General features: G+C 43.6%; 1 protein-coding gene across 1 annotated transcript; it reads left to right on the top strand.

Moving 5' to 3' along the window:
* Nucleotides 1-15,108: 15,108 nt before the first annotated feature.
* Nucleotides 15,109-16,587, top strand: LOC122719844 (keratocan-like). The gene is made up of 2 exons (XM_043946059.1): nucleotides 15,109-15,265; nucleotides 15,754-16,587. The coding sequence occupies exons 1-2, from the start codon at nucleotides 15,140-15,142 to the stop codon at nucleotides 16,450-16,452; spliced, it is 825 nt and encodes a 274-aa protein (XP_043801994.1). The 5' UTR covers nucleotides 15,109-15,139; the 3' UTR covers nucleotides 16,453-16,587.
* The last annotated feature ends 8,572 nt before the right edge of the window (nucleotides 16,588-25,159 follow it).

Genomic DNA, 25,159 nt, shown 5'->3' with positions numbered 1-25,159 from the left:
AATGCTGATTCGACCGCTGGCCCGAGAAATTGTTCGCGTTTCACTTCGTATGAAATTACGAAGCGCGAAGCTATAAAGTGTGTCACGTTGGCCAAGTAATTTTTATCTGTATTATTCAGGGCCGGGGTGTCTGCCACACGTTCAAATGGACGATTACAAGGCGTTACATTCTTTAAACTTTTAATTGCAATTATTAATCGCGTGACTTCTCCTACCCCCTCCCCATCTATTGAGGGAGGGGGATGATATGTCTACTCGGCGATAATTAGACGATACGCTAGCTGTTACGCTTTCCACGAACAATCTTAAATTTACGTTTCCTCGAAATTGCAATTGCAATTGCAATCGATCGAATTATTTTGCATTTATCCGCAACATCGAAGTAATTAAATCGTCTAACGATTTGCTCCATCCAACTTACAAATTTCACGATCGCAAGTGGTCTCTGCTACTCTCGCTAAAATATTAATCATACGAATCGTATTTATTTCAATTTGTTGCGTGCTCCTCATCTCAACTTTCATCTGGAGGTATCTAAAATACGTTGAAAAAAAAGAACGACATAATTGGGAATCAGAAAAATTAATTTAACAATCAAACAACAAATTATCCACGAAATCTCCATTTGTTGCGTGCTCCTCATCTCAACTTTCATCTGGAGGTATCTAAAATACGTTGAAAAAAAAGAACGACATAATTGGGAATCAGAAAAATTAATTTAACAATCAAACAACAAATTATCCACGAAATATCCATCTACTGGGGGAGTGGGAAACACCATCATCGTAGCTGGCCAACGAAACCACGGTGGCAATTTACCTCCTTTGCCGCGGTTATACCTATGTACGTCGTTGAGCGGAGGTTTGGTACATCGTTGCGCGAATCATCATCCCGTAATCGGCGGATAAGGAAACGCGAAGACGAGAACGTGTGCAACGAGAGGCTACGTAAACGGGTAATCTACATCCTCCGTGGAAAAGGTCGAGGATCGAGCATCGTAGAGTAGAGGAGAAAACCATCCGCCCCTGGAGGCGGGTAGGCGGCCGAGAGTCGGGAGCGCGCACGATCTATCCACGGTGCCCGTGCGTGTTCGTGACTTGGGTCGGGCATAGGTATCGGGGGGGAGGGGGGAGGGGGCCCGGGTTGGGCCCGTTCTCTCCCGGCCATAAGGGGATCTCCCACCTCACGATCGCGGTACCAACGCCGGAACAGGCGAGAGCGCACAGGCCTCTTCCACTCAGCCACGATCCACCATGGTATCCAGGAGGGCAACGGTTGAAACGATGTATATATATGTACGTATGTGTGTGTGTGTGTGAGTAAGTAAGAGAGGCGACCGATCCTCGGCGCTTCCTTCGATCCTGGTTTCGGCCCTAAGGAGCAGTCACGGAGCACCAACCCTTGCCGTGGCGGGCGTTAGAATGGCCAGAGGGGACGGGCGAGGTTGTAAAGGAGGGCGAGGATGGCATCAGACTGCCGCGGGTTGGGAGGAGGGAAGGGGAGAAGGCAAGTGGCGAAGAGGTGGGCAAGAGGGTCGACGGTTTGGAAAGAGGAGGGCCAGGGGGGAGGCAAAGACTCTCCGCAGGTCGATACCATCGCTAAGAGCCACCAGGTTCAGGTCTCCCGCTGCTTCTATGCACCGATGAGTGGGAGAGAGAGGGAAGAAGAGAAGGACGAGAAAGGGCGAGAAGGACATCGATGAGAGAGAGAGAGAGAGAGAGAGAGAGAGAGGGAGGGAGAGAGGGAGGGAGAGGGACGGTGGGCAAGGAGGAAGAGAAAGGTTAAGATAGTTAAAGGGAGGAGGATGGGAATAGAAGGCTTCCCCGTAATTATTCAGCAAGGAGGACCCGCGGGTCAAGTCGGGTTATCTTAGCACTAGGATGCAGGGTTATCTACCCTGGCTTACTCTTGTTCCTCCCCGTCGTTGGACCGAGAACCACGCCGCGCGAGGAAGAGGGACCCTTCCCTCTTTGCCTCGTAAACATTCCCTGTTTCGCGTCTCTAGCACGCTCTCTGTATGAATATATTCTACGTGTGCGTATGTATGTGTATATAGATATATATATATATGTATGCATGTACTTGGAAACGACTAGTGCTGTTGATACACCGATACGATCGACCGCTGGAGAAGACTCGATTTGGGAATTTCGCGGTGACGAGAGAGAGGTTGATGTGTATTCGGTTCACGGAGGACGACGACGAAGACGACGACGAAGACGACGACGACGACGACGATGTTTCTCGGCTATTCGAGGAGGGACCGGTCTTTCGAAAGTTTCGAAAGCGATCGATACAGCTTTCGAATCCGTTTAAACGAATAATCGCTTAATTAAAATAAAAGATTCGTCAAACTGGGATAATTAATTTTCAAAAACGAATCTTTCTTTCGTTCTCCTAAAAAGAAAAAAAAAAAAAAAAAAACACGATCTCCAAGTATATCCCGTTTCATCGATATTCAAACACCGAACGCACATCACAGTTGTGCATCCAGTATTGCATCCCTTGCGCGATAATCCGTACGCAATAAACGCAAATCGGTGGGCCGTCGACGAGAGGGGACGGTTATATACGTTTCCATCTCGCGTACGTTCGAGGCTGACGAAATTTCCGGAAGGATTGATCCGGGCTGTGAACCCTTTGAAAGGGGTATATCGATGGGGAGATGTACCACGCCGATACCTCCCCGATTCCTCGGGATCCGTTCGTGTCACGGAGCGTGTCTGGCCTCGGACATACTTTTGCGCTACATGTACGCGACATGGGCGAGCGTGGATCCTGTACGCGCGCGTATCGGCACGCATACGCGCGTGCGCGTACGTGGCGGTCCTTGGCCTACGTGACGGGCATACGGCCGCAAGTGTGCAAACGCAGTTGGACGGCTGGGCTACAACCGCGACAATTGCGGGCTACGCGTCCACGAAACGTGTCCCATTTGCCCGTTCGGCAGTTGCCGAGGATCCGAACGGTATTACGTGGCTTCGCCTCTCGTTCGCTTCGAGGTGCAAGGAAGACGAGAAAAGGGGAGGGGGAGGAGAGGGGGACGCATATGCCGGGATAGAAGGCACGTAGAACCTCTATGCAGAGACTCCAGCTGCGCCATGTGCGTCGTTTGCCGCAAACGTGACGGCGCTCGTCATACGCCGCTGCTACGGAGAAGACGCGATCCCTTTTTATAAATCCTGCTTAAGGCGGAACGGAGTCGCCGTGCCTCGAGCCAACGCCCTCAACCTTCCTTCGTTCGCGAGTCCACGCTATTCCACAGATCTACGTACGTCGAGCACGTGGCTCTAAAGGTTGGTTGCATGGGTGTTGGGATTTTGAGGGAAAAGATAGGAAATTGATTTATTCCGCTCGAGAATACGGTCTCAAATTTATCAATTATCAAACGAATAATATCGAATTACGACGTACCGTTTTGCGAGTCTTTTCTCGCTCGAGCGTATGTAAACAAACAAGTTTCCAAGTTTACTTCAATTGACTTCGGGCGTATATCTTCGCTTCACCAATTATCGCGCGGTTTGTACACAAACATTGATCTCGAGTCAAGGTTTTCTTTCTTGTACACAAAAGCGACGTACGTGTTCGGTTAATGCGCGTCAAAATCAAACGATTCGTATCGTAGCGCGACGTTTCGTTTCGTAAGAGGGAATTGAGAGAGGGAATTCGATGTCTCCCATTTGAATGTACGGAACGGTCAAGAAGATTTGGTCCCTGAAATACGACTTTGGACCCGGGATCGCGTTTGGAATCTCCTTCGGTACGGATAATGCCCGGTCGTTCTGGGTTTCCAGTGAAAATTAAAGAGGGACGAGAAGCGAGAGAGAGAGAAAGAGAGGAAAGAAAAGCAAGGTGAAAGAGAAACGACGGAGAAAAGGGTGAAGGAGGAGAGAGACGGAGATCACTGGTCTGATTTCACGCTCGGGCTGTTTAGCGATGGACGTAGATACGAGATACCTTCTCGAGCGTGCAGCAACAGCGGGATACCAATCCCCTGGTTGGTCGAGATCGTGACCTTCCATCCGGGGCGAGTTTTCTCAAAAAAGTGGTTTGAGATGGAACCGGCCAAAAAACGTCAAAGACCGCGCATAAACTAAACGCGTCGTTGCTTTAAACGTATCACTACCACGAACTATGGCGCGGGTTTTGGCGAAAAATTTGGCCACGCTGTGAAAATACACGCTTCGTGGTTGATCTTGCAATATCTTCAGCCCTATTTTTTTGCTCCCCTTTTACGTACGATAGAATCTCGTGAATTTCGTGATCGATTCGTGATGAAAAATTTCACGAAAAAATTAGAATAGTAGATCACTAGGTCATTTATAAAAAGTGGCCTACCTTTAAACTAGCTGCCACTCTTGTCTCACACATATGTCAAAAAACTCAATCCCTCTCCCTTTCTTTCCCTTCCAAAATATTAATAATATTCACACGTTTCGGTACACTTGTTATTAATTCCTTTTGGATATTTGCCTCATACGTGATATCGCAAAATTTTCCCAGCTAAAGATATTCCAAATATCGGAAGATCGGAAAGTATTAAATTTTAGCGTAAATAGAACGACAACGGGCGACGAAAAAACTTTTCGTTAAAAATTGAAAATACCGAAATATCGGGGTATCGATATCCTTTCTTTTTTTCTTATTTTTTCTTTTTTTTTTTTTTTTTTTTAGCAACGAATACACACGTACGGAAAGGAGATATACCCCTCGCGGGGTATATATATTTCGAAGCGGGATGCTGTAGATAATCCGCACCGTCGGCAGAATCAGGGCAGAGAAATTACCGGCCGGCCGCGATTTCCCACGCAGCTCGCCTTCGCGAGGTAAGAGTGTGTTTTTAGAGAGTACACGAAGAGGAGGAGATTCCCGATCGAGATTAAACGAGCAATCGTATCGATGCCACCACCAACGTGCAAAGTATTTGTAGTCTCGTAGCATCAGCGATGCGAATTACGGTTCGATGGTGCCATCCACCTTCCTCCCTCCCTCCCTCCCTCCCTCCCTTCCTTCCCTCCTTTCCTGTCCTGTCATTTGTATCTTATGGAATATATCGGAAAACGTCGCGTGGGATACTCGAACTCCGTCGAATTCCAACGCGATGAATTTTCGCGTCGAGTTTCGATCGCCTCCGAATTTGTTGCGGTTTTCTTCGTAATCGGGAAGCGAGATCGAGAGCGATCGATTTGGCGGTTTCCTTGGGGACGAGTCGATGAAATTTTTTCCGTTGTAAAATTGGGTAAATTATGACCGATTCTAGAAAATAATAAATTACGCCGTACGTATTTACGTAGAGGTTAGTTGTTTCGTATTTCCGTGAAATAAAAAATTTGTCGGCTTCCCGTAACGGTGTATCATTTATAAAATTTTTTTCGAATAAAATGTCAATCTTCAAATAATAGATTCCTGTCGATCAATCAATCGTTACTGTCACAGTTGATTCATTTTCCTATAAACACACAACACTCAAATAGAAGTTAATATTCATTCGATATTTTACTTTTTTTTTTTTTTTTGTTTTGTATATATATTCAATTTCTACGTCGTATAATATTTATGTACACGACGTACATTTCTTCTTTTTCTTCTTCTTTTTTAAATATAGATTATTTCGACGTTGAACAATTTTTATTTTCTAGAATTTTAATCGTACTTTCAACGATACTAAAATTCGATTTATAATCTCCCTTCGAAATTGAATTAAGCAATCGGACGATTTCTTTGAAAAAGAAAATGGTTATATACGACTCTTTATTTAGCAAAGCTGCTGTTATCGCAGCAAAAATCGAAGCTCTGTCCATTAAAAAAAAAATGACTCATCGTATTATAAATAACCGATCACATATCGAGAAGATGTTAATTAAAATTCGTTCTTCAATCACAATCACGACCCGACGAGTCGGATAATTTTTCGAATTATAAGAATAAATCTGATAAAAAAAAAAAAAAAAAGAAAAAACAAAAAGATATATCAAATAAATCATCACGCACAAGATGTCGTCAATAGAAATTCGCGAACGTAAATCCGCTTTTCGGAAATGTACGCGTACATTTTCAAGCATGAATTAAAGATATAATTACTCTGCTTAAGAGCAGAGTAGACAAACTGAACGTTAATATATTTCAGATTTGGATATTATGACGGTAACTCTTGCGGTAAATTAAATTAATTTCTGCCAGGGCGAGAGATTGTTAGGTGGATAGGTAACGCTGTCACTCGTGAGTTATTATCACGCGAGTTATTATCACACGCGTCTATGCATTCACCGTGAAAGACGTCGTTCCGTAACTACATCTGTGACTGGCATCGCCCGTGGAAACCCGTGGAAACGGGTTGGGCGCAGTTAGGCTGATTACATTCGGTAACGAAAAGGTTAACTGCGCCCCACCAAATGTTTGCGCTCTCTTCGTGTAACCAACCAATCCCTGTCTTACTTTCGATCCTTACAAACTTTCGTCCTTTCTCTCTTTCCCTCTCTCTCTCTCTCTCTCTCTCTCTCTCTCTCTTCTTTCGATAAAAAAAGATTTAATTTCAAAATCGAATCAATTTATCCTTCCCATTTGTTCCCTTTCATCGTCGCGCACACCTGAGCGCATATTCCTCGACATCATGTCACCCGACACCTTAAGAAGAAGGTACTTACAAAGAAACATTCAAACAATACACCATTCCTCCACGTTGTCCTCGAATAATCAAAGGCTCGCGTTAAATACGAGCAGCCACGTCTTATCCCTTAGGTTATCTTCTACCTACTCTGCTTTCCAAGAAGCCAAGTGCTTTCGCATTCTCGCCTTACCTCGCCGCGTCGCGTGTGTCGTTGTCGCCAACGTGTCGTCGACCACGGGATGCATAAGTGGAACAATGACGTCTCGTCGGGCTGTTAACCGTTTTCAATGCAAAACGCCGCCCTCTCTATCGGTCGCTATCGTAATACGTACTCGTATGAAAATTCCGTTTAAGAATAGAGGAGGCCTTCGCGGTAACGGTTTCGTTCCGTCCATCGATTTCCGTGAACCGAGCCAACCGGATGACACGGAATTTCCGCCCCCTGTTTCGAAAGAGAAGGAGAGATTGGCCGAGTTCGAATTTCGCGGACGCCACTTAATTACGACCGCCACTTTTTTATTCGTCGCGGAATGCAAACAAACGAAAAAAGAAAAGAAGAATAGATGCATGTGCGCGCGCGCGACGTGTCGCGATGAATGGAACACGAAGGTACGAAGGCCGTTTCGCGGAAGGGTAAGGATTTAATTACTAAGAATAGAGTGAGCCGCGACGCAGAAAAATGTCTTGCGCCCGGGCGTTATTTAATTAAGATAATTGAAGCGGCCACCGAGCAAATAATTACGCGCGAGGGAACTTTTTCTCTTCTGCTTGAAAATTAAGCCTCCAATTGGTTAATTGCTGGATCTCGAGAAGACCCGCGTCGGGAAGAAATTTCGATCGAAATTAAAAATTTTATTTTTTATCTTCCTTCTATCCTTTTCTAAAACACCAGTTTTACAGATAAAATCGAAACTATTTATTAGAAACGATATTATTCAAAATTTATTATTCGACTTGGAAGAAAAAAAAAATTTATCAAATCACACCTCTCGTTCTTACGATCTTCGTCGAACTTTCCCTACCTTCCTCCCCGCACCTACCCTATTTACAGAGCGAGGAGGTAACGTTTACATCGGCGGAACGTTTAGCAAACAATAAACAGGCAAGAGAGAGACTTATGGGCTAAAACCGCTCGGTATATCGGTCACAGTGACAACTTTTACCAAGCAAAAGTAGAAGGAGGAGGAGGGGGAGAGGGATATAGGGAGCGCGGATTCAGTTCCGCTCGTTCGATCTCTCGAACTGTCCCGCCGGACACTACAATCGACTATTATTCGCCGTCAGGCCGAATGGTATATCTCCTCGGCGAATCTTCCCCCTTTGGGGGACGAGAGAGGTTGGAACGGAGGTTTCTAAACGTGAACGTGGCTTGTTGTCAGGGGGTGTGGAGAGGGGTTGAAGGGGTTAAGAAGCACGTGTACAAGCAGTAGTAGTATTTTAACGCGGCGGATGCGGCTGTTTGTAATCTGTACACACCGTTGGGAGGATTGGAACGGCCAGCCTCCCCCCCCTCCCTCCACGCACTATTCTCTCTCACACCGCTCACTCTCGGCCACCGGTTGTGTATAACCGTATACGGATCGACGATTATCGCGATGCGGTCGCGGCGTCTTCCCCGAGTTAAGAAATAAATCAGGCCAACAGTTTGGCATTAATTGAGCTGCATTGTATAACAGCCGCGCCGGTGAAATACGCCGCGCCATCGATTTACGATAGATAAAACGTACTTTATGGGGATGGTTCCGAGGGAGGCCCGGCTTGTTTATCCGATTCCTCGAGGATTGCTTGTGGTGTGGAGAGAGGGATGGGAAGCGAAGGAGAGAGGAGGGAGGGAAGAGAGAGGGAGGGAGGGAAGAAGCGTCGGTGATGATGGTTACATCATTGAACGTATCGTCTTTCGTTTTTCTCCGATGATGACGTCGTTTATATCGTTTATATCGTGGCGCGAGTGATGTTGGATATCGAATGCTGGTATTGAGGGAATAATTCGTTTCGTGGGAAGGGATGGGGAGGAAGGGGAGAGGGGTGTTTTAAAGCGGCGGAGAAGATTATCGGTCGATAAGAATGGATGGAGAGACGATTTTAGAGATGAACGAGGATGGTATTTTTCTTCTATGTTGTATTGTCTCGTTTTTTTTTTTTTTTTTTTTTGAAGTTGCGATTAATTTCCATTCAATTTTTCATTTCAATTCAAATTGCACCCTTCCCCCCTTTTTTCTCACGCAGTTGAAGTTATGTGCACTTAATTAACAGCGCGGTGCTTCGTGTTGTAATAATATGAGCGAGTTCGTGAGAAGGGATGGACACCCTTTGACACGTTACACTCCAAGTCACTTCAGTTTTCTTGTCGACGTTTGTTTTCTTAGAATTATGGAGGATCTCGTGGCAAGAAGCTCGTGGCTCGTTGCACCGTGGTAGTAGAAATTCAAACACTGAGAAATTGAAATTCGCCGGGTAATTGCGTAATTGGAAAATTGTTTGTTTATTAATTTTTTTATTATTTATTTATTTATTTTTTTTTAATATTTTATTATCAAACAAAGTTTATCTTTGAAAGTTTCGTCATTTTCTCTCGAGGAAATGTTTCCACTTTTTATCGAATTGGTTGAAAAGACGCGACTTTATCTCGCAGCTATTTAAAACTGGCGCTGATAATTTGCAAACCATCTCGGTACCTCGTAAAGATGCGGCTTACGACGTTAGTCCCACCCAGTAGTTACGCCATTCTTATCCCTGTTTTATCTTCCCCGCAACGAGCATTCTCGACGCTAAAGATCTATCTTTATCCTGGACCTTGTCCCACCAAGTTTTTTCCCCCGAAGATATCATAGTGACGAAGTAAAAAAAAACTTTTTCCCGATATTCTTCCTCTAAATATCTATCTTCCTCAAAAATATCAAAAATTTTACGCACATGATATTTTATTATATTTTTAACAGTTATATTAACATTATTAAATTTATACTTATTTACTTTAATATTTAATTCTAACTATTTACTCTTTGCTTGCGGCAAATATTGCATTATAATATTGGACATATATATAACAGCAAAAATAACAATTCTATCCTTACGTAAGGATAATTTAAAATAAATTTAAAAACTTTTATCTTTAACGAAATTTTACTCTCGAACATTGAAAATAGAATATTTCAGTGAATATAGACAGTTTATTATTACATTTATTGTACGCGTTCACCGCGAAATATTATTCCTGTTGAGGAACGAAAAATTAGGACGAGAAAGATACCCCTCCCCATTTCGACCCAATTTTAAAAGCGATGGCACGCACGTCGCAAATACACGGAACTCGTTCGCAACGCTCCGCTGTTCCCACATTGTATTCTGTCGGGTATCGGCTTAAAAGCAGATTCGCACTTTGCCGCGCCGCGGAACGGTTTATCGCGTCCATATATCTTTAGGTAACTGTTCATTCATGAGTCGAGTATTGAAATATAGCATCCCTCTTCGTCACGCGCGCGCGCATGTGTGTGTGTGTGTGTTTCAATTGTGAGTCGAGATCAATTTTTCGAACGAATCGCCATCGCCCCCTATGGTGTACACCCATAAAAAAATATCGAAACGTTATTCCATAATGATGTCGAGATCAGATTGATTTTCACACACATTTCTTTTTTTTCGTTTCATTTACATCTTCGTCGAGCATATCTTAAAATTATTTAAATTTTTACTCGCTACATAAAAATACGATTATAATCGCGCGACGATTAAGTCTCTCGTGGCGCAACCACTAATTTGCACCGATTTAATTCAGAATATATCAAATATTTATATCAAAGTTGTCAAAACAGGGAGATATAACTTGTGGTATTTAATCTCTTTCTGGCCTGACAATATTATTTTTTCCTTAAAATTATTCCAGAGTCTCGCTTCGAAGTGAAACAAATCGGAAAAAATGATGAAACAGAGGGAATTAAAAATTACAGGGATTATATATTTACGAAACGAACGCGTCGATGCGTGACACGGTGCTCGCTTCGATCGTTATCCCTTCATTTTTTCCCGCCATAACGCAATTATCCGGGAATAATTTTTCTTTTTCTTCGCCTTCCGTGCGAGCATCAGAGATACGAAGAAACGAAAATCGCTATCAGTCAAAACGTTCATCCCGGCTCGCATGTCGCGTTAATATTATTTCATCGTGGCACGCGATGAAGTTATAAGGGAACCGAACGGATCGTATCGAATTTTGATGCGATCGTAAATTTAAATACGAGTGTTTATTTGGTCTTGGATACAGATATATTCGGATAAAAAGGGGAAAAGAATCTTTGGCTTTTTTTCGTATACGGCTCTTAATGAATTGTTTAATGCCGTCAGATCAAAAAGAAAAGAAAGAAAAGAAAAAAAAAAAAAAAAGAAACGCGAGTTCTCTATTTCGAATCACGAAACCGACTAATTTTACTTATTTTATCCACGCGACACGTTTCACAATCAAATTCGTAATTTGATTTACAACCCTTATCATTTTATGCACTGCCACATACCGGCCACCTATTATTACATTTTTTCCCAGTTATCGGCCTCTACGATATCACAGGATAGCTGTGCTCTTTAATCCTTTTTCTCGAAAGGATCATTGTTTGAGAAACAAATTTACACGTATAAATATGGCACGTACGTCTCATTTGATTATATGAAAAAAATTGAACGTGATTTTATTAAAAATTGACGAGAAATTATTACGATGATAAAAGAAAAAGAAAAGAAGAAGGAAAAATACTATTAATTTATAATTTTTAGAACGGAAGAGAACACGCACAGGTATCGAGACGATGGAACTTTAGAGGAATAATATTTATGAATCACACAGGAAAATCTAGCGAGATCGACTTGCAAACACGTTATGCAATTTTTTTAGTCCTCTCTCTCTCTTCAAAATATCACATAGCCGCGTCGTGATTTCCTAACACGATCCGCAGTTGCTGTTTCTTCGGTTATCTGCAGGGAATTCCCTGGGATAACCGACAACTGATGTTTGTCAAACAAGCTACTCCAATAATAGACCGTGGATAAACGTTCTTTATCGGTGATATACAATGTTCGAATATTCAACGCACTGATCATCCAATATTTGACTCGGCTATTCAAATTGGAATTTAGGATACGTTCGATCGACGAAGCGTGTGCGGGTTCGTTGTTGCTTGGCCGTTGTTGAATTCGTTATTCGATACTCGAAACTTTGGATAATCTAACAATCCTTCCGTTCCCAGATTGTTCAAAGCTCCAAATTTAAGTTAAATTAACGATCGTATAATCGTATAATATCCGTCATACGTCCCTTCACGCAAAACAACATTTTATTTTTTTAATTTTACAATTTTTAATTCTTCAACTCGCGAAACAACGCTACAATTTTTAATTTTTCAACTCGAAAATTATTGTAGAAAAGTCGCGTTGTAGACAAATTACAAGTCCAAAAGGATCATGAAATATTCATAAAAATCGTAGTTTCCATTAGATTTTTTAATTCTTCAATTCGAAAAACAACACTACATTTTGCAATTTTAAATTCTTCAACTCGCGAAACAACGCTACATTTTACAATTTTTAATTTTTCAACTCGAAAATTATTGTAGAAAAGTCGCGTTGTAGACAAATTACAAGTCCAAAAGAATCATGAAATATTCATAAAAATCGCAAAGTTTCCATTAGATTTCGAATCGAATTGAAAAAACAACATTTTACAATTTACAATTTTTAATTCTTCAATTCGAAAAACAACGCTACATTTTACAATTTTTAATTTTTCAACTCGAAAATTATTGTAGAAAAATTACAAGTCCAAAAGGATCATGAAAAATTCATAAAAATCGCCAAAAGTTTCCATTAGATTTCGAATCGAATTAAAACTTATCGAAAAAAAAAAAAAGAGAAAAACAAATCGAATCGAAGCTTGCCCGATCCATTTCTTGAAATGGATTTTCGCAAAACTCCTCTCCCCTCCGCTTATTCGCAACCCTTTCTCTCCTTCCGCCCCGGTTCCCCTCGATCTTCGTACCCGTCCCCTCGTGCCTCATGGTGGACAACTGTTGCTGGTACCGCATCCATTATTACAGCATTACGATTTGCCGCAGCACCACGTGCACCGCGCTTATGCATATATGCAGACCTCTCGTGCGCTCTTCCGCGCGTGTACACCTTGTTCCGAATGTATGTACACATGTTAAAAACTTAAATACACACAACGAGGAAAGAATTTCCTTGTGGTTACGCGTGTATCAAGTAGCGGCAAGTAAAAGAGCGAGAGAGAGAGTTGTATCGTCTCTTCGTAAACTTCTTTATCGATGATAAGGAGCGGTGAGAATAAATCGGAGAGAAATTCTTTGAAATAATACGACGCTATTATTTCCTGCTTGTTGTGAATTTTTTCTTTTTCCTTTTCTTTTCTTCTCTTTTTTTTCTTTTCTTTTTTTTGGAGGGGATGTTTAGTTAGAGGTTTCGAAGTGATGGATATTTTCTATTATCTATGACAGAAATGATAGAAATTTTGAGCGTAACGTGTGTATTTTTATATATACGCAACTCGTAGCTGCTCGTAGATGGTTAATTTATAGTTATATATATATACATATACACGTAGTTGTTCCGAGACACACCTGCCGTCTGCGATTTCATTTATTTAGAATACACGTGAATACCGGTAAAGAGCGTTTCGCTAAATAAACGAGTAAATAAATAAATTTTACATGCTCTCCTACTGGATTATCTCGGGTATTTCCCCGCTACAAACGCCGTGGAGGAATTATAAAAACCTCTTGAAGATGCATCGCGGTATTTAAAAAGAAAAAAGGAACGCGAATAAATGAAACAATTTCGTTGTTGTTGAAATAATAATAAAATATTTCGTCTAAAGCTCGAATCGAATCTCGAAACGTAAATAAAACGTTCTATTAATATCGTTCGATATTATACAATCTTTATCAAACAAATTCAAATTCGACACCCCTGTAATTTTTTTCCTTCTCAACGTGTAATATCAATAAATTTCAACGAGATAGAAATTTTCACCATATCCCCCCGCTTTTACGATCCTTAATTTACGTACCTTAAAAGAGATCCTCGCACCAACACCTGCCCTGTAATTTGCAACAAACTTTTCCTATAATAACCGTTCAATCCTCGACCACCTAACAGAAATCTTCGATTCGTTCGTTCGATAACTCGGCGCACCGTTGACGCACCTTTACGCCTTACGCGTTTCGGCATCGTCTCGCATCTTTTGGCTATCGCGATGCACATGCCACGACTTCATCGCTCCCCGTCTTATCGTCATCTTCCATCGTGTCTCTCTCTCTCTTTTTTTCTCTCCGTAAGAGCGCGCGCCAACACTTTTGTCAGCCGGCGCAATGACAAACGCGGCCGCATCGTCAGGTGGCCTTACATTATATATATATATATATTAACCGATTACAGCGCCGCGGATCGGCGAGTAACGCGCTTTATTATTACGCGCCCCGTACCACGCTCCCTCGAACGGGCTTAATGTCTGTAAAACACGTACAAGGCGGTATCACGAACCGGGCATCATATTCGATATTTCATAGCCCGATGGGAATTCGAACGATGCCCGACACGAGATTATCCGAATTTTTCCCCCAATTATAAGTTTCCCTGAGCGCGGCTTGTTCCATCGCCACGGTGCTCTCTTCCCTTTCCCCGCCTAGAATTGGACGACACGTCGATATCGAGAAGTTTTTCTCAAGGTTCTTTTTGTTCCATAGACGAAACAATCCGTCGAATCGGTTATAGAAATTATAATTAAAGCGCGGGGACGAAGAAGAAGGTGTAAATTCGTGAGAAAGAAAAGAAGAGGAAACGTTCAACGAATGACTCGCGTGCCTCCATCTCCATTTTCAACGCACACGCCAAAAGTAATTTCCATTCCACGGAAGCCGCGAAAGGCGTGAAAAGGAAGCGATCTCTCGCGATCGATATTGCGGCCGGCTCTGTGTGAATCGAGGAGAGAACCGGTTCCGTCCCAGAACAAGAACATTAACACAGGTGACACAGGGAATCCGAAGAGGAATCCTAATTATTCGATCGGTTACGTCCCACTCCCCCTTTGAATCGTTGTGCGTGAAAGAGACGTGGCTCGCGTGAGTATCCCCAATATAATCGACGCAACGATGTCCTCCTCTTCGATAAGTCGATCGTTTGTCTCGTGAGAGAGAGAGAGAGAGAGCAAAGGAACGAAAGAAGAAGGCTCTGTTTTCCTCGAGCTCGCACGGAGGAAACTCGTTTTATCGTTTTGTTAGTTTAACGCGCGTGTGTTGCGCGTGCGCAGCACGGAATCCTCAGTGTGTGCGTTTATTCTTGGAGACGTATCGCGTATTTCCCCAACTTTTATATTTTCCATGGCCGACCGTGACATTAACGTCTGCGGTCGGATTGAATATCATTAAATCGAATCGAGGCCACGATACACGCTGCCTCTCTCGATTCGAATCGGTATAAAAGGCGAATCCCGGAGGCGTGCCGGGGATAGTCGTCGGTGAAATTTCGCGGAACATGAGAGGCTCGCTGGGAGGGACGATAATATTGGCTACGTGTTTCGCAGCCTGCGTGGCAGTCTGCCGCCCCGGATTGAACGGAAGGAATGATTGGTACCGGTGCGAGGGGTTGAACGAAATAAGCGTAAGAGAGAGAACTTGCTCGATTTTTCTATTCTTCTTCTTCTTGCATTGTTGCCCGATAATTTGGAAAAATTGAAAAAAAAAAAAAAAAAAAAAGAAAGAGTTTAGTTTCGATAATTCTTGTTTCGTTTCAGATTTCGTAAGGAATTTTGAGCACGGTTTTTTTATTTCGATGCGGTAAAGTCGGTTTGATCGAGTTAATTTTTCTCGAATTTCGTTTCTTCCAGTCCGACGAGGATCGAAATTTTCGTTTCAACCCATTCGAAATTATATAGTACGCGTAACCTCGTACGACACGTGTTCTACATCTGTTAATATTACAGCTCTATTAAGCGCAATAATATTTGCCGCGAATAATTACTCCCTTTAATCATCGCGATACGATTTAAATAATTAAAACGATATATTGAATTTTCCGGAATATCGAGCAAAATTTCATTTTTTTTTTTAAAGCAAACTTTTTCTAAAAAAAGAAAATATGTCAAACAGGAATCGGTATTGCCATTTGGCGCGGTCGGATTGAATATCGTGGAGTCGAATCTGAGCACGATTCAGACCGGCTCGTTCGCCAAACTTTCCGAATCGTTGGAACAGTTGAACATAACCGGATGCGGCGTGGAAACGATCGAGCCGGGGGCTTTCAGCGGCCTCGGCAAATTAAAAGTATTGGGTTTGGTTGATAACAAGATCCGAAGCATCGACGCATCTTGGATCAGGGACGTGGCGAGGAGTCTGAAGGCGTTGATCGTGTGGCGTAATCGGATCACCGACATAGATCCCGAAATTTACGATCTGTTGACCGAGTTGGAAGTTTGGGACATCGCCCACAACGAGCTCTCCAATTGTCTACAACCGGAAACGTTGAAGAAGCTGAAGAAACTTGGAACGATCTTGATCGCGGGCAACCCGTGGGCGTACAGATGTCGCTTTTCCATGACTTGGTATCTGGGAAAGAATCACATACGTTTCATCAGGGATTGGGGCATAACCGATCTTCTGATCGAGGAGTGTCTGGCTCACGAGCCAGGTGCGCAGCAAGATGACGCGATTCTGAACAAATGCGTGGACAGGAAGATCGGTTCCTCGGACTCGTTGCCTCAAAGCGTGGCCGGGTTGAACGAGCAAGTCCGAGAATTGACCCGGAAGCTTCACAGCTTAGAGATTGACGTGGCCAGGTTGAAGAAGTAGGGGATCTAATTCCATTCGTTCAACTCTTTTTTCCGATATCTAATCGAAACATAACGAATATCGAGATGTATTAAATATTCGATCGAGGAAATTTCTCCGTTCGAAATCTAGATAATAAAGAATCTTATTCAGAAAGGGTTCGAGACGTAATACCTTGTACACCATATCAATCAGCGTATCAATCAAGGAGGAAGGGTCATCCTGTATCGATAACAATCAACACCATGTATCCCCGTATATCGATCGTAGCGCTCTTTCCATATTAATAAACATAAGCTGGTTGAAAATTACGCTTCCCATTAATAACATGGAGCCATCGCCACCAATACATGTACTTCCTTCCTCTTCGTTCCACCGATCATCGAATATACTTAAAGAAAAAATTAAAAAAAAAAAAATAAAAATCACAGAGAAACGAGCACCGAGATTCCCAGAAGCTGGGAGAGCAAACGAAGCGGATGAACGTATCGACCTACGGAACCGTTAATATCTAAACACCTAAATCACAATGGCACGTCATATAGATGCGAGGCCGCGTTAAATCACGATGCGTCTAGCAGCTGATCCACGGATCTCTCGCCCGATTCTCCCCGCCTGTGGGACAAGAACATTCCGGCTCCCCCGGTTTAGTAGCCGCCATTTATCACTTGGCGGCGGCGATGGCGGCGGTGGCGGCGCATTTGAAAAAATGCGTATCGTACACACGCGGACGGATCACGCTCGCGCACGCTTCGTGAGATCTTTGACGCGGTTTCCGCGGTCATTAATAATGGCGGCCTGGGCCGCGTAAAAATACGGTACCCTTGGGGGTGGGAGGAGGGGCGGCAGGATATATCGGCCCAGCTGCGAAACCGGCAGCGGCCCCCGTTCATGTGTATATATATATATGCGTGTGTGTGTGTGTGTGTGTGTGCGTGCGCGCAACCGTTGAGAACGGCGCTTAAAACCGTTTACCCGCGGCGCCGATGAGCAATCGCTTCTGTAAGAGACCCTCTCTCTCTCTCTCTCTCTCTCTCTCTCTTCGCAAGAATTTCTCGCTTTCTTTCGGATCTCAAGTTCTTTGTTAATCGAACCGCGCTCTTCGATCGATCGATCAGCACGGTTTATTGCGCTTGCGCGGAATTGGAGCGTACAGAAAGACGGGAGGGGAAGAGGAGGTTTTGGGAAGCTTTATTATACGAATTATTTGATCGAGGAAAGAAAGATTCGCGATTGGCTCGTTCTTCTTTCCATTCGTATTTAATCGGACGTTGGACGAGGCGAAGGATCGAAGTGCGCACGGTAGGCGCACGGTAGGCAAAGACCTTAGGAAAGGATATTGTTCCACCTCACGGAGAGAAACTGCTCGCGGACGCGTGATTTATAGAGAGAATCTCGTGCGCCTCGTGCTTGCACCGTCCAGATCCTCCTCTCTTCTTGCGTTGTCTTCGTCGTCTTTCGACTCTCTGCCCTCTCCGTGGCGCTGCAACATTCTCTCTCGTATGCAGAGTGCTCCAGTTCCCACGCAACGCGGGGCTATGCACTCTCTAAGCGTGTTCCTCGTGTTCCAAGTCGTATATACGTTACACATGTGTGTATGTGTGTGTGTGTGTGTGTGGAGCTGGTTTTATGCGCTCCTGTTACGCACCCATCCTTTGCCGCAACCGTATTCGCGCTGGCATTAGCGTCTTCGAACGCCTTTTGCGGACCAGGAAACGCGGCTCGTTATTGTGTCGCTTCGAGAGACGCGCTCCTTAACTCTTTTCGGACGAGACGTCGTATCCCAAACGTGACGCGGATAACGTCTTTTTTCGCTCACTTTTTTCCTTCCATCGTCGATTTGGGAATCGCTGTTAATTACGCGCGATGAATATCTCGATTCTTTGCTTCGAGTTTTTTTCTCCATATGCATATATATATATATATATATATGCGTGTACTCGGTTGCTCGGTCGGTAAGTAATGGATAATTAAACGAAGGGAAATCTGGAGCGTTATTATTAAAAAGTCAATTATATCTTAATTAGTTGTTAAATTAACACCTCGTACGAATAATCTTCTCCTTTATATCTCTCGATCAATTATTCTAATTAACTTTAAAACGAGAGATAGATTTTTCGAAATTGGAGAGATATCTCATAACGCGGAATGGAACGGTTATGGATAATAGCTAGGTCGAGGAATCATCTTCTCTCTCGACTCTCCACTTCTCTATCCCCTCTTTCTTTCTTTCTTCCTTTTTTCCCTCTCTCCTCCCCCTTCCTTTTTTTGTTTTTCGGCGATCTCGTTGTTTTCGTCGCGGCAACGTTTCGATCGTTATTTATCTTATACACATTGTGGCACGCTTTGTGGTAAATCATGTTTAATAAGCCATAAGTTACGCTTTTGCCCCGCTGTATTTATGATATGTTGATCCTTATCCGAATGATGTACATTAACGATCGAAGCGAGAAATCTGTATATACACTCTGGATCCGGTGTATATACACCGGTATCTATCCCAGAGAGCGTCTAGACGAGTAACGCGCTGTAGGCAGTTAACCGCTTATCCGACAGAAACGTATCGAATGCAAATATCTTATGCGGTTCGACCTCGAGTGCATTTAAACGAGTGATTTAAACTCGTCCAATTCTTTTCATCTCGCCGTTTTATTATATAGATTTTAATCCGAGTGTATTGAGCAAACTCGAGGACTTATTTTAGATATAGGGAGGAGGGGATAATGAAAGATCACGAGAACGAGGGCGAAGTAACGAAAGTTTGAAAGAGGCAGGGGGCATAAACTTAAGCGTGCTTAATTAAATCTAGATTTTGCTAATTGTCGAGGCTTGGCAAAATTACTTCTTCTAATACTAGAGATTTCGTTTTAGGGAGATAGGTAGGATCAGAGTGTGATGAAGAGAATTAAGAATTTTCCCCCGTTACGAAGGGGCGAAGAAATTATTTATTGCTATTCGAATAATATTATACATAAAATTATTTAATATTTTCACAACGAAAAAAAGATATATTTTCCGTCACAGTCCTATGTATCCAGTTTAAATGTATACGATTTATTATAATTGCAAAAAATGAAATGGGAAAATGTTTGATAGAGAGACTCGTCTGATTTGGTGGGGGAAACTCGATAAAATATTTTTCAACTTTCTTCCAAAATTGTTATGTAGATATTTCAATTTTTTGTACCTTCTTCTTCTTCTTTTTCTTCTTTTTTTCCTTCATTCGGTTTAAACGAAACTACGTATTTTTATTATCGTCAATTTATTACGCGTTTCGAGAGCCACTCGCACGCGAAGCGCGCACTTGAATAGTTATTTTATCGGATGTTTTTATATCGAATATCGATGCCAAATGTCAAGTTCACGTAATATCTACTTATAACGTGGAAACAATCGTATAATGATATTCCGTGTATCGACACGATGTCGCGTTCTTTCAAACGTGATAACCAAGAGAGAGAGAGAGAGAGAGAGAGAGAGAGAGAGAGAGAGAGAGAGATTCGCAAAGAAGATGCACAAAACTTGAAACGATCACGATAAATCGAATCCAATACACAATCCAATACGGAACTTGGAAACGCTTCGTTCTTGCCAGTCAAAGTTCCGATCGATGTCTTGCGAAAATTCGAGATTCTAAAAGAGGCAGGTATCGCGAGTATCGGCACGAGAATCGTGGCGCGTCCTTTTCCTCGGGCGGCCATTCAGCCCTTTCAGTCGTCGGCTCACAATGCAACGGACGAAAATGTCAAATCAACCTACCCCTTTTCGAGACAAAGAGAGAGAAAAAAATCAAGAGAGAACAGAGAAAAATGGGCAGCCGTCATCGATACACCCGTCCGCTTACCTGGCCCGCCCCCGAGTGTATCTACCGTGTACATCCCCCTTTTGTTCGATGTAGTATTAAAAAAAAAAGAAAAAAAAGAAGAAGAAGAAAAAAAGGAAAAACGTGAAAAAAAAAAATAATAAAAAAAGAAAAAAGAGAGAGAGAGAGAAAAGTATGCCTAAGATGAAAAGGCACACGAAGTGAGCCTCGCGGCCGGCTGGAGGCCCGCCAAATAATATACCCTGTCCACCCCCGCTTTTCGCCATCCGGTCTTTCCTGACAAGGCAACAGTCGCGTTACTATCAGCTATCCTCCTCCGCCCCTGCTCCTGGGTACTTTTATATTTATTACGAAGGCACGGGCGGAGATTACGGATAGGGACGAGGGGGGAGGGGAGGGCGCGAGGGGGGAAACGTAGAGAGGGACGTATGTAGAGAGGAGAACATTTCGGGATGATCCAACCCATATTTCGCCTTTTGTCATCGGGGTATAGGACACACAGGCTGTCGCTCCCTCATATGGCGGAATACCGGAAATAGTTGAAAGCTGCAGGCTCGAATCTCATGGATACATTCAGCCCTCGATGTCTCGCGGCTTTTCTTCTCTTCCCCCGCCTTCTCCCTTTTCCCGCCACTTGCCTCGGCTGGCGGCCGCATCCCTCGTTATTTTCACTCCGCGCTCCGTCCTCCTCCCTCTTAATTGACCGCGATGCTCGCGGGGATTGTTCGGCTCGATTCCTCGAGCCGAAATCGAGGCAAGGTAAGGAGGACGGACGGTGGATGAATAAATCTTTGCGCGATTATTGGAACACGTGCACGTACGTTGAAGGATTGAACTGTGGGAAAATTGTAGGGTGAAAAAGACTCGACTCGATTTTCATCGAGATATTAATAAGAGATTGCTTTCCTATTCGATTGTGAAGAAAAAAAACCTCTTCTGAATCGTTGGGCAAAGATTATTTTTCGAGAATAGTTTCGAGAATAATTCAAAGTTCTCGGTCGCAGCGCAGATTTGCATTTCGAAGGGATCGTCGATCTTGCTCTTTTCTCTCTCCTCTTTTTTTCTTCATTTCCGCGTAACCGAGCGTAAAAAAAGAAGAAGAAGAAGAAGAAGAGGAGGAGGAGGAAGAAAAAAAAAGGAAAGTAGATCGGAGCGTGCACGAAGCTGGCTCTTTTGCGTGTAGCCGAGTTAAACCGACGCGGTAGTGATTGATGATCTTTCGGCGTAACGATCGCCTCTGCTATATCCGTGAACGTGGCGCTGAGTTAGGGTCTGCCAGGCCGACAAAAGGAGCGAAAGAAAACGCGGAAGGCGAGAAAGGGAGAGACCGGCGCGACGTGGAAACGGACCAAGCTGCTCGTTATCCCCCCGATTTTACAGGAATTAAAGAGCTGATTACGCGGATCCACCGCGCCCACGATTAAGATGGGCGCGGATTAAAATTGTGCCACGCTACCGGATCCTCCCCCTCCTTGGATAAGATTTATTATGGCGGATCCGGTCGAATTATAGCATCGAGTGGATAAACACGGTGCCGAGGTTTTCGCGAGGCTCAAAATTCCGAATCGCTCGGATTATATCTATCTATTCGAAAGTTATCAATTGAGGAAGAACAGGGGAGATCGTAACACTCTCTTCGATCCGAAGAACGCAAACGTTATTATCACGCGAACGATAAAAGTAATTTTAATCGTACTTCGAGATAAATATGCAGTTTTGGAATCATCGTACCGCGATAATAATTATAATTAATTGTACGAAAAATTTCGTACATTCTAATTATTATACATTGAAACCGGACTCGTAACTCCTCTTTCTTCTTAAAAAAAAAGAAAATTAAAATCGCGTTAATACGAATTCTACCAAGTACCCCATTTCACGCATTCCCTCGAAACGCCTGTTTCAATTATTTATCACATTTGCAACGATATTTATTCATTCCCATCGCTATATATACGTCATATAATAACGAACAAAAATTCTTTCTTTCGAATAGAACGATCGAATCGGCGGAGTTTCGCTTCTCGCCCAGCGTGTCTAAAACTCCAGTCAGTTTATCGTTATTTGGTCGTCGTGATGCGGAGAGGAGATGGCGCCGATTAAAGCTATAAGGCTATAAAGGGGGTAGAAGGTGGAATAAATTTTCGAGCCATTTTCAAGGAACTATTCAAGCAGGTGGATCACGACGGTCCGCGCTATTAACTGGCCAGTAGTAATGAGAAACGTCTGGAGACAGTCTGGAGACAGTAGGTGAGAGAACGACGCGTTTGGGAAGGAACCGCGGGACGGTTGGGGGCCAGGTCGGCAATAACTGAAGGCCATTAATCGGCCGCCATATTGCCCACCTCTAGTCATCCCTTGGCGAGGAGGGTCCTCCGCCGCCTTACCAGCGCCACCCTCCATCCCTCCACCTTCTTTAACGTTCCCTCTTTCCGCATCGAGTAGCACGAGAGAGAGCTAGCCTCGGCCGACGCTCGTCAAGTCGCCAACTTGGAAATTGCTTTCCTCATTTATAACCGGGCCAGTGTCTGACCGTCGTCGTTCGTGCTCCCCCGTTTTCTGCGATCTCACCCTCGCCACTCATCCTCCGATTTCCTTCTTCGATCCTCTCCGTACACCGCTCCTCTCCCCTCCCTCTCTCCTCCTCTCCTCTCCTCTCCTCTCCTCTCGTCCCTCTCCTCTCGTTTCCTCCGGGGGCTATCGACCCCGTGGTCGATCCTATATAGGCCTCGCCTCCGACGAACCCCCTTCTTCCTCACGAGCGCTGTCGTGAGTCGACCGATTTTTCGTGACGTATCTCTTCCTTAAATCCTTCTCTCCCTCCCCCTTCCTCCCTATTTGGGAGGGGGAGGGGGGGGGGGAAGGTGGGATAGGCAAACGGTGAAATATTGCCGTGCTTTGATGCGGTTGAATTACGGCTACGGGGTTAATATACTTTCCAATCACGCGGAAGTGTCACTTTGTTATTTCTTCCTTTTCTTCTTCCGAGTTCTAGCCAAGTACTTTTCCGTGTTTTATTATTCTATCGATTGGAATGTAGGAACGAACGTTTTGTTCCTCTGTTCTTTTCGATCCAAGTGGATGATTTATTTAACGTAGAACGATATGTCTGATATGCCGTTATATGATAATTATATGAGATAGAAAAAATTAATAATTTTTACGTTCGAAGCACGTAATTTCTTTATTTTTAACCATTTTCCATCAGCTTTTACGATACATCTCGACTTAGACCACGACTCTCAGAATCGCGATCCTAGGATTAACGAATTGCGTGCGTGTAAGCAATTTATAAGTAATTTGGAGAAATGGGTTAAGATCTTGCAAAAGATCTCGAATTGTGTTTTCGTCGAAGTAAGAAGAAAAAAAAAAGAAAAAATTAGCTCGCTTCGAGCGTGTTTCGTGTGCATCCACCACGATTATCTGAAACCTCGTGTCTACGTAATGGACTTAGATTAACTCGGTAAACAGGATTAAGATTTCAAGTGGGCCGATATGATCTTTCCTTAAGAGCTCAATTACATCGACCTCTCCTCCTCCTCCTCCTCCTCCTCCTCCTCGAGGTTACACACAAGCGAGAGAAAGCTCACACGTGACACGAAGATCCTAATTGCACTCGATATCGTAAAATAAAAACCATTGCGAATCTTTTTTAGAAAAACATCGGTCGCCTGAGAAATAAAACGACCATTTTCGAAGAATTAACAACTCGCCCCCCTATCGAAAGGATTTTTCTTCCGATGTTTATTTATTTATTTATTTATCCATTCGTTCACCGCTGAAAATCCCGCGATAATGAAAAAAGAAAACAACGATCGCAAGGTTCTAAATTATTATATCGCGGTAAAAAGGAAATTTCGAAAAGCAAATTTTACGACCGGTTTGACGCTTGGTGAAAAATTGTGGAAAACTCGATCGAGATAAAACGTCGTCGAATAACGAAACGTCGACATAACGAAACGGAAAAGGTAGGACAACTTCGACACGGTCAAATTCTGAAACGTTTCCGGGGCGAGGGGAGGGGGGGGGGAGGATCGCGGGGCAGAGATTAGTTGGATTCGCAGAGAGAAGCTAATTATCCTAGGAGCGGTGCACGAGCTCGCGGGACTTAATTTAGATTTACATGGATTAACTCTCGACTTTTGACCCCCTCCCCTTGCGACACGAATTCCTTTTGCGAAGCCTGCTCGCTCGTTACTCGCTTTTTCAAGAATACGATAATTCCGCGGGATTAATAAACCGGGAACCGCGGTATGACATCGGCGGTGGCGTCCATTTTGCCCGAGTCTCGTGCGACGGAGATAACGGACGATTTTCCACGAGGTAGTGGTGCATTAACTCGTTCTCATCCGCCGCGACCGCTTCCTATCCAAAATCTTTTTGCGCGCGTTCCTTCCACCGCAAAAAGATCGCTGGATATACGTTGTATTATAACCTATTCTCGAAGCCTGTTTGAAGAACTTCTTGGCGCGTCTTTTTTTTAATTAGAGATCTCTCTACGTGTGCACGAACGAATCCAAGGGATGTATAAGTATTAGAAGTATCGGAAGTAAATTGAGAATCCATTTTGCGCTCAAGCTTGCTGAAACTCTCGCAAGATGGAGCGCCGGTAGTTGGAATTCAAGAAAAAAAGCTGCTTCAAGATGGATCGATACTCGAATCGTCTAGAAAAATTATCGTAGCTACGATCCCATGCATCGATCCCTCCTGGATCAAAATTGTTCCAGAAATTTCTCCTCGACTCGAGTAATGAAATTCTCGCTGATCTATCTAACGAGTAGCAAGCACTCGTTAACCGATCAGGATCGGGAAAATGGGGTCACAGTGAGAAAAACGGATGCGGATGGGAAGGAAACGAGCGAAGTTATTCTGCGTGAGGCAGAAGCGGAGTTTGCATCGTGTTAC

Source organism: Apis laboriosa, unplaced genomic scaffold (assembly GCF_014066325.1).
Source record: "Apis laboriosa isolate Shangri-la unplaced genomic scaffold, ASM1406632v1 scaffold9_cov152, whole genome shotgun sequence".
Classification (NCBI taxonomy): domain Eukaryota; kingdom Metazoa; phylum Arthropoda; class Insecta; order Hymenoptera; family Apidae; genus Apis; species Apis laboriosa.
The sequence above is the reverse complement of the archived record's forward strand: the minus strand, read 5'-3'. Positions and strand labels throughout refer to the sequence as shown.

Coding starts and splice junctions, on each gene's coding strand:
- LOC122719844 (XM_043946059.1), top strand. CDS start 15,140: ATGAGAGGCTCGCTGGGAGGGACGATAATATTGGCTACGTGTTTCGCA. Junction 15,266..15,753: donor AGGGGTTGAACGAAATAAGC/GTAAGAGAGAGA, acceptor TATGTCAAACAG/GAATCGGTATTGCCATTTGG.